General features: G+C 48.8%; 1 protein-coding gene across 11 annotated transcripts in view; it reads left to right on the forward strand.

Moving 5' to 3' along the window:
- The window catches only part of NRF1 (nuclear respiratory factor 1), a 146,012-nt gene extending 137,112 nt beyond the window's left edge, over window positions 1-8,900 (forward strand). For 7 of the 11 annotated variants that reach the window (XM_059171839.1, XM_059171843.1, XM_059171845.1 and 4 more), the window contains 2 exons: window positions 3,496-3,591; window positions 6,842-8,900. In XM_059171839.1, coding sequence (XP_059027822.1) covers window positions 3,496-3,591; window positions 6,842-7,005 — 260 coding nt within the window. In that variant the 3' untranslated portion in view covers window positions 7,006-8,900. The remainder of the gene's footprint in view (window positions 1-3,495; window positions 3,592-6,841) is intronic. The other 4 variants (XM_059171844.1, XM_059171847.1, XR_009352985.1 and 1 more) reach the window with 3 other exon arrangements.
- Window positions 8,901-10,334: the final 1,434 nt, after the last annotated feature.

Consider the following 10,334-nt stretch of genomic DNA (forward strand, 5'->3'; position numbering starts at 1 on the left):
CAAGGTCAGACTCCCTGCCTCTCCTCCCCGAGAAGGTCATCTGACTTGAATGGAGGCCTTTGAAGGGTGCTGGCTAGGAAGCGTGTGAGCTGTATCAGAGCCAGCCTCCTCCAAGGCTGTCCTGATACCCATCGTGTCATGTGGAGGTTTGAGAAGATCCCTCTGGCAACAGTGGGACAAGGGCTGAAGCTGGGAGATTACTAAGGGAGATAAAACATAGTCCTGGCGGGGCACCTGAGTGGTTCAGTCGGTTGAGCATCTGACTCGTGATTTCACCTCAGGTCATGATCTCAGGGTTGTGGGGTCGAGCCCCACGTCAGGCTCTGTGCTGGGCATGGGGTCTGCTTAATCTTCTCTCCCTCTGCCCTTCTGTCCCCTACACACGTGCCCCTCTCTCTTTCTCTCACTAAAATAAAAAAAATAAAATAATTTTTTTAAATGCAGCCCTGACAAGAGATGATAGGATTCTGCGCAGGGAGGCAGCAGAAACAAGTGGCTGAATTCCAGGTTTATATGTGAAGGGGAAGTTGACAGGATTTGCTGATACTTGGCTTGTGAAGCCAAAGATGACTGCAAAGTTTTCGGCCTAAGCAATTGGAGGGATGTAATTGTTGCTTTCTGCCCTGGGGGAACACTGGGAGGAGTGTGTTTGACCTTGTGTTTTGAGTATGTGATACCCAGGCAGGAGAGGAATGAGCAGGGTCGGGTCTCCTCTTTTACAGGGAAATGGGGTCCCAGAGCCAGCAGTTCCTCCAGGGATTTTTGTCTGACTGCTGTCGGACAAGGAAGTCCTTGTGCTGGGACCTGTGGCTCCCGAGGCACCTTTGGCCTCTTCCCATTTTGGCCAGTTCCGTAAACCTTGCCTGGAGGCCTGAGGGGAGAGGCAGCAATGAGCCCAAAGAGGGTAGTCCTCCACTTTCCAGGTTCCGGCTGGCCTGTTGTTCCCCGGTCAGGGCGGTTGGGTGCGTGGAAAGACTCCCCGATCGAGAGCCTGGATGCATGGCTTTGCCACAATTCAGTCATCTTGGGGCAAAGACCACTCAGCAGTCTCTCTTGCTCCGTGTTCGGTATATATATATATATATATATATATATATATATATACTTTTTATCTGTTTACTTTTGAGTTTAAAGAAAAAGAAAGGGATTTACTAAACTGAATGAATGCTAAGGTTTCTTAATGGCTTTGAAATACAGGAGTCCTAGAGACTGGGGTATTTTAAATCTTCAGGACTTTCTACTATGTGCCTTTAGGATAAGTCCATGGTTCTGCCAGATTGCCTATCATTTGTGACAGGGAGGACCACCTGCCCTGCCTGCTCTCTAGGGTCTGAGCAAAAACCGGATGAGAGGCAGTGGGTCTAAGAGGGCTTTGAAAAGTGCTGCACAAAGCCAAGAGACTTACTGCTAGGACTGTCTGTACAGGGTCTCTCGGAAAAACAAAAAAGAACGTCACATTCTCTTTAAGAATGTGAAGAGCTTCCTGTTGCTTAATCAATCGAAATGACCCAGAATACAAACTGAGATTAACATACGCCTTCTAGATTGGGGCTAATCAGGGCCGGGCTGAGCAGATGCAGGGACAATCCCAGCCTGATTACTGTACCTCAGCGTTTAATCATCTCTCCTCCAAGGGCAGCCGCAGACTTAGTGCACCGGCTTGCTGGCCGCCCGCCCCTCCCCCAGCCCCTCCACGGAAGGGAAGGCCACTGGGTCAGAGCTGCTGAGACGATTTAATCTAATCCCATGCCAAAATGGCTGTGTGAGAGAGGGGGAGAGAGAGATTCCGAAATTCTAAAATCTCCATAGTAGGATGGTAATGTGCTGATTTTAGGTGGAAATAGACTGAAATCACGTGTAGAAAACAATGGCATTAGGATTTCGAGGCATTTGGGGTTATGAAATGACCTGGTATATGGAATTTTGCCCTCCGTAAAGCTTTTCAGAGATGCAGTTGCTGTCAGCCTTCACTCTCGGGACAGCTTTGTGTAGGCAGTCACTTCATCACCCGGTCGTAGAGGCCAGATTTATTCCATCCCTGATCCTGAGGTGAAATACAGAAGATGAAATCTTTTTTTTTTTTTTTTAAGATTTTATTTATTTATTTGACAGAGAGAGACAGAGCACAAACAGGTGGAGCTGCAGGCAGAGGGAGAAGCAGCCCCCCGCTGAGCAGGGAGCCTGTCGTGGGGCTCTATCCCAGGACCCTGGGATAATGACCTGAGCAGAGGCTTAACCAACTCAGCCACCCAGGCACCCCCAGAAGATGAAATCTTTAAAAATGGTTTTCTTTGGGGGCGCCTGGGTGGCTCAGTGGGTTAAAGCTTCTGCCTTCAGCTCAGGTCATGATCCCAGAGTCCTGGGATCTAGCCCCGCATCGAGCTCTCTGCCTGGTGGCAAGCCTGCTTCCTCCTCTCTCCCTCTCTGCCTGCCTCTCTGCCTACTTGTGATCTCTGTCTGTCAAATAAATAAAAAATCTTTAAAAAAAAAAAAAAAAAGTGTTTTTCTTTGGATAAGTCCTGAGTGTAGTCCTTTTTACTCGACCGTTCTCTGGACTGGGAGTTCCCGCTCTGAAACTGTCCTGTCACCCTAAGACTGGGCCACCTCAATCACTCTATCTCTAGGAGGGACAGCTCAGAAGGCAGGTTTCATCCATGAGTGCAGAAACCATTTATCGAGCCCCTGCTGATTGCTGAGGACTCAAAGGTGAAGACTCCATCCCTCAAGGACTTGACAGTCCTCCCGAGGACAAAACAGGCAAACGGTGTTGGTGGCCACGACCACTGCCTCCATGGAGGCCAGTGCAGAGTGCTCTGGACCCCCAGAGAAGAGAGACTTGGGCCAAGGAAGGAGGGACTGCCACTGACTGTGACTGCAGAAGGATGACTAGGAGCCCATTCAAGGAATGAGTCCCGGCCCATCATTCCAGGCAGAAGTCGTGGTCATGCACAGGTCACGGGGACTCGGCCAGGTCCTTCACCTGATTGGAGTGTAAAGCAGGTGGCGATTTGCAGTCACTAGGCTGACCTGAATGACAGGGGCTGACATGAGGGTTTAAATCCTGCAAGGAGATTTGGACCTGATACCCCATGGGCCACTGAAGACTTGTAAAAGAAGGCAACAGGATCAGTTTGTTCAGAAGATTGTTCTGGTTACAGCAGTGGCAGCCAATAGATATTTCTGCATTTGCCCCTTTCTCCATTTTATCCTGCAGCAAATCTTCCATGATATCAAAACTTGTAACAACAGTGTTGGATGTGACTCCGCATCATAGGAAACGAGAACATACCTTAACCAGAGATGAAACTAGACAATTCTTTAAGTCTCTACCCACACCCTCCCCTGCAGCCCCCTAGCGCAGGATGGTGGTTCACCTTGAGGAGGTCTCCTTGCTCACAGCGGTCCCTGTGTTTATCAGGGGTACAGCTTGTTCCCCAAGTTGGGAGCTTTGCTTCTAGTTTAGTTGCCGTTTGCCAGCGTGTGGCTTCTTTGCAGGAGGACACAGGTGTCCGGGCTCTGCAGGGGGCCTTCTGCGTGGCTTCATGAGTTTTGACTTGCCTCTGGTGACCAGAAGAGAGGACGAAAGCAAAGGTGACCGTGAATACGCTGGGGCAGTGGACAGGGCCGTGTAATCCTCACTCACACTGAGGCCTTGCCTGGGGTTTATAGGCTGGGGACCAGGGCCCGGGCTCACAGTGTTGAGGCCAGGAAGAGACTCCCTTGACCTGCTGTCCTTCCGGCGCATCTTGTACCTCACGCTATGGGAAGCAACGTGAACCAGAGCCACGCTTGGCCCTGAAGTAGCCCTCTGTCAAACAGGAAGGCCTAGCCACATGGGTTTGCTGGCCCTGCCAGTGGATGAACACCTGTGGCCGTGTTCCCTGAACACCCAGCACCCAGGGAAGGCTGCTGTCCATATTGCCCGGGGCAGGGGTGGTGCTAGCCTCCAACACAAGGGACAACAGAACCTGCTTTTTTGTAATGCTCTTTTTTTGTAAAAGAGCATTTTCTTCTTTGGTTCTTGTTTGTTTGCATTAGAAAATATTCCGATAAAACATCTTTTTAAAATTAGATTTTATTTTCCACAAAGTGATATATGGCTTTAAATGTCAAAGAGGACTAAAGGGCCTTTAAAAAAAAAAAAAGATTATACCCTAGAGGCAACACTTTCTGCTTGCTCTTTCTGGTGTGTATCTTTACTGCTCTAAAAGTCTTAAATCGTTATTTCTTGAGTGGTGACATTATTGCAGTTTCTTGATAACCCACTTGTATGTTTATATTATTATAACTTACATTAAAAACTGTCCACTGCTGGGGGGGTGGGAGGTTGGGGTACCAGGTGGTGGGTATTGATTGCATGGAGCACTGGGTGTGGTGAAAAAATAATGAATACTGTTATGCTGAAAATAAGTAAATTTAATTAAAAAAAAAAATTGTCCACTGCTAAGCCAAGTATATTATCACTGTTACTATTTGCTTTTTCCCTTCTGTGTTTTAGATCATAGACACTGCTTCTGCCCGCTTCTGGAAAACCCCTCTCAGTACTTGTCCCGGCGTGGTTGTGCCAGTGTCCCCTCTCTGCGCTCTCGGACCCACTGCAGAATTCCGGTCCGGGGCCCTCAGCCCGCCCCACTGCTCTTCCCGTGGGCTCTCGGGCTCCTTCATTCCCACGCTGCCTCTTTCGTGGTTTTCCCTCTTGCTGTGGAGCTCACCCTTCAGCGCTCCCTGAGAAAGCGTGTGCGGGTGGCCAGTTTTCCCACCCCATCCAGGTCTGAAGATGCCTTTCTTCTGCTGTCACACTCAGTTGGGAGGGGTGTCATTTCATGGGCTTGGGAACAGAGCTGGCCAGAAAGCAACTTCTCAGACACTTAAAGGCGTCTGCTTTGATGCCTTCTTGAAGGAAACTGCTCCCAGCTTCCAGGCTTGCTTTTGAGAAGCCCCACAATATTCCAACTCCCAGTTCTTTGTACAGGGCCTTTTTTTGTTTGTTTTCTTTCGGGACTCTTTCAGGATCTTTGCTTTATCCCCAGTGTTCTGAAATTTTGCAAAGATGTGTGTTAGTGTCTTGATCTTTTGTCATCTTGTCTCCTGGGCATCTAACAATGTGTCTGATAATTCCCTACCTTTGGAGTTTTTTTGGTTTTGTGTTTACTGTCTCTGGAATTCTGTTTTATCAGTGGTTGGACCTCTTCCGTCTCATACTTTTCTTTCCTTTCCATCTTTGAATCCTACTCTCTGAGAAATTTCCATGACTTTATCTTCTGCTTTCATTGGATTGTATTTCATCATTAGATTTTTTTACTTTAAAGTTTTTCTCATACTCCGTTTTAAGAAAAGCATCCCATTTTTATGATACAGATCTCTTCTCTGAGGATATCAGGGTTCTGGGGCTTTCATTTTCTTCTCCCACCCCCACCATTGTCTGCAACCTTGTGTCAGGGAGTGCAGGCCACAGCTGGGCCATCTGTAGGCCTCGGGGTAAGCACTGGCACAGCAGGCTGGAGTTTTCAGTGTCTTCCCCCCCCCCCCCTCCGTTTCCCCACCCAACAGGTATCACTGGGGTCTTTTCCAGGCTCTCCAGGTCAGCTTCCCGGAACAGTGGATGAACTTCAGATGTCCTGTCAACGAAGGGCAGGGTTTCTGGGTGTTGGGATTGGTGCAGTACAGTTGAATACACACGCTTAACCAATTCCTGTTTCCAGCCTCGTCAGTTTCTGCGTAGTGAGGCCTATGTCCAGCGCCCTCCATGGGCGCAGGACTTGCTACTTCCATTTCTCTGATAAGTCAGAACCACTTTACATCTTCCAAAAACCTGTTGACATCCCTCATTTATATCCTTCTTCCCACTAAATTGCAGTTTCAGTTTTAAGAGGAAGAGGAGCTTGATAATAGGCATTTATTCTGCCTCATTTAATGCAAATCCTATTTTTTCTTTAGTATGTCATATAGAACTATCAACTTTTCTTTCTTAGGAAGGACTGCCCTTTTCTGAGATTATGTGCTTCTTCCTCCTTTCTATGTGAAATAATAGTGGTATTAGGAAACAGTTGGGTCTTTTTAAGTTGACCCCAAAATGTATTTTTAAATTTTACTGGTCTGTGAATCTAACATCAAGAAAACAATGCCCTAGGCTTCTTTTTTTTTTTTTTTTTTTGAGAGTGGTGGGAGGGCAGAGGGAGAGGAAGAGAGAGAATCTTAAGCAGGCTCCATGTCCAGGGTGAACAATTCACACCCGACGTGGGGCTCAGTCTCGTGACCCTGACTGAGATCACAACCCGAGCCGAAATCAGGAGTCGGACGCTTAACTGACCCAGCCACCCAGGAGTCCCCCCACCCCTTTTTTTAATAAGCAAACACTAAAGGGAGAGGCAGTGGCCAAGAAAACAGGACGGATTGAGGGAGGTGTTTTTTCAAGCTGAGAGAAACTTGAGCATAGGCAGGCAGAAGACTGAAGAAGTCCGTAGCAGAACATCAAAGAAAATTAATGGCAGCCTTTCCCAGTGGAAGGAGGCGGTCGGGAGGGCTGGGCTGGGGAGGAGGGTTCACACGTGACCAGCCTTGCTTCCTAAAATGAGAGGCAGGCAGGCTCATCTCCCGGCAAGTTGGGGAGGCCCTGCTCTGGGTCCCATTTCCACAGTTTCTTCGCATTTTCTTTCCTGACAGTCCATTTTAAGAATGACAGTGGGTAAGAGGAGGGATATATTTGTGCTTGGACAGTGGTGGGCGATTACACGAGGCTGACCAGCAGTACCCTGAAGGGCTGGGGCTGGTTGCCCTGTCCAGGCAGCATCTGGGAAGCTGAGCCCGATCCCCACCAACCATCTCCCCTTTGTCTCCCCAGGACTGGTCCAGATCCCCGTGAGCATGTACCAGACTGTGGTAACCAGCCTCGCCCAGGGCAATGGGCCGGTGCAGGTGGCCATGGCCCCTGTTACCACCCGGATATCGGACAGCACAGTCACCATGGACGGCCAGGCTGTGGAGGTGGTGACGTTGGAACAGTGACATGCAGCCATACCATGGCATCGTTTTCTAGTCTACTTCAAAATTTTTTACACGTTTGCAGAGGTGCAATCAAGTGGAATTAAGTCTCTCGACTTCGGAAGAAAAGTTTTGTTAACCTTTTTTTTAAAAAGGAAGAAAGGCAGTGGGTTTTGGAATTGCATTTTTTAAAGCACCACTCTTGATTTCTGGGATTGGTGGAATAAGATACTGTGTTGTCAATTTCACCATCCCGAAAAAGCCAAATTGTGGCAGGACTTCTTTCTGCAGAAACATGTGTGTATACTTACGTGTGTGTATGTGTGAGTGTGAATATATGTATATGTGTACATATGGATATACACATTTACATATATATAAAGTATATATATGTATGTATGTATGTATGTATGTATATGTATATATATACATATATATATATGTATATGAAACCCGCATGGAATTATCTGTATGAAATCAAGGTGAGCTGTGGAAAAAAAATAATTCACCCAGTTTAGTGGGTGTAGGGTACGTGGCCAGACACAGTCACCCGGTTTTTGTTCATACCAGGGTCATGCGTTGAGCTACTGACAAACTCAGGCGGAGGTGACCATGCCCTTCACCAAAGCTGCCTCCCAGTGGCCACCCAGAACTCTCCCTGCTGGACTCACCTGAGGAAGGAGGTTCCAGAATGGGGTGGGGTCCAGAAATTGTGTTTGCAAGGTCCAAGGGCCTCGTGGCCTGGCAGCTGAGATGCTCCTTGGGCTGGCCCAGGTGCTGACCTTGCCACAGGCAGGTGAATGTCCTTAAAGCTCCAGGCAGGGACAGGAGGGATTTCTCCAGCCTCGCATCTCCTCCCCTTCCCAGGAAGCCTTCTTGATCTCATGACTATTAAAATGTTGCTTTGGTTTTAAGGTCAGTCCTGAATTGGTCATGTATATGAACTGAAGGTAACAGAAGTATTAAGGGTTTGAGGAGCACGTGCGCGTGAAGTGTGCTTGTGGGCGTGTGCTTGGAGGGGAGAGAGTGCGAGGGGGAGGGGAGGGGTTGGAAGGGGAAAGGAAGGAGGGAGAGAAAAATCTTCAAAAACCAGGGCACACCAACGGGAGCAATTTTTTTCCTTTCCAGTAACTTTCTGTAGCTTAACAGAGGAGACCGGAGGTGACAGGAGCCCCCACGTTGAGGAAGGTTGCTCTTCATCCCGTGGGGCCTTGGAAGAGAAAGGGACCTGGGTGTTTCCAGCAGCCCTGAGGCAGGTCCTGTCTCAGAAGGGACGCTGCAGTTTTCCCAGGTGCGGCCCGCTGGGCCAGGTCCCCGCAGCTGCCTCCTCGAAGGTGTTGACCGGTCTGGGTGTTCTCAGTAACTGTTAAATTCTGTGATTTCTCAGCTGCAAGTCCTGAGTCTCCAGTGGCTAAATTCACCTGACTTCTCGACAGGCCAAATCTCTGCTCCTTGAGTACAGGGACAACTCTTCCCCTCCTCCCGGGCCCCCACGTGTGATAGTGTATTTAATGTGTTTTTTTTAATGCGACATTAAAAGATCCTTCACATCTTGCTCAGCCTTTGAGAAAAGTTTCAGATTCTTGTATTTGCTTGTTTTATATAAAACTATCTAATGTTCTTTGTATGTTTTTTTCTGTACGTAATAGGGGGAGGGAAGGGAAATTTACATATGAACAGTCCTAGTTCTACAACTTGTTATTTTTTTAATTATTATTTTTTATCGTCATTGTGAAGCTGTTCAGGGCTTTAAAGTCCGTGTTCCTTTGTGGTGAAATAACCTCCTAATAGTTTGAGAAATTGCCAAGAAGAAGAAGAAGAAGAAGAAGAAAAGCAAAACCCAAGTAGCAGAGCATGGATTCTGTGTTGTTTTCCATTCTGTCTATTACTGCCTCATTCAATAAATAGTTTAAAATGTGGCAACAGGAAGTGGAACTGTTCATCTCTGTAGGAGTACTTGGCCCCTTGGAACTCCTGTGGGGTGGCTTGTTCTGCTTTTGAAAGGTGCTCGTACTCAACCGAGGTGGTCTTTGAATGGTGCCTGTGATGTGGTGGAGCCCTGTGGCCAGTGCCCACCTCTGGAGCAGTGCCACTGAATTTGTTTTATAAAAGGCTGTCCTGGGGGTGCAGAGCCAGTTGGGGGCTGCAGTCTAGTTCGAAAAGTTCTAACAGTGGTTTGACCACTCTGCTCTGGAGTTCTTTCTTTAAGGGTTCATTGCATTCCACATTAAAACTCAGCTTGGGCGATGGCGCCTGTCCTTCGGGGCTCCCTCCACGAAAGTGGTGTTCGCTCTCGCAGTGGATTATCCTTCTCGAAGCAGAAGCTTCACACCATTAATTGTCTCCTAGCGTTCTCAGTCCTTGGCTCACTTCTTTAATGCAATAAGTGCCTTCTTTCCAGGGTATACCTCCTGCCACACCCCCGGTTGTAGGCCCCTTGTAAACCACCCCCACCAGTGCACATCTATGTCCGTGCCCACTCTGTACCTCAGCCTGGAACGATGCCCTCCAGCCCTTTCTTTGTCACTGGAGACCTGGGTTGGTTTCCTGGTGATGGTGAGTGAGATAGTTCAATGGAGAAGACCAAGGTGTTTTCCTTCATGACGTCAGTGGCTCCATAAAGCTAGCACTACTTCTCCCCGTTCTTGAACAAATGACACACTGTTGCCTATCTTCACTAGAGGATGGACAGAAAGAGGATCAGTCGCAGCCAAAGCAACCCAACGTCCCTGCTGTTGGCTACCCAGGGACAGCTGGAGCCAATGGACCTCCTTACGGGGCCAGCCTCTCTCCAGCGGTACCTCCCCAGTGTATTCTGTCGGCCTGGCAAGACCCAGCGGCGGCCTTGTCCCCAGGCATGTGTGGAGAACTTTCCTTGGTGGGGCTCACGGAGACCTTTGTTTCCCTTACTGCCTGAGTCCCCGCTGGCAGCTGCTTCAGGGACCCGGGAGGTAAAATCACTAAGTGAAGGGTAAGTGGCTCGGGTGGGAGAAGGGGGAGGCATGGGAGCGGGTGGAGTGGAGAGAATCCGCCTAAAAGGAGCAGCCTCTCCTGCCGCCAGCAGATTGCCACCAAGTGGGAGCAATATGGGCCCTAGAGGCCCATCTTCATAATTTTCCAGAGAGGATGAGGGGTCCAGTCTCCTGATTTCAACAACAGATCAAAAAATCCTTTACATACTCTGCAGGCAAACAAACACCTGTCGACCAGATCTGGCCCATGGGTCCGTTTTGTTTAACCTGGTGATAGCCTGCCCTGTGTCAGACGAATACAGCCCGACAGGTGCCCGTGGGCAACAAGATGGGAGGAAACGTTTGTCTGAACAGAGGTGCTGCAGCCCCGGTGGCGGGTGC

The sequence above is a fragment of the Mustela lutreola genome, chromosome 4, assembly GCF_030435805.1.
Source record: "Mustela lutreola isolate mMusLut2 chromosome 4, mMusLut2.pri, whole genome shotgun sequence".
Classification (NCBI taxonomy): Eukaryota; Metazoa; Chordata; class Mammalia; order Carnivora; family Mustelidae; genus Mustela; species Mustela lutreola.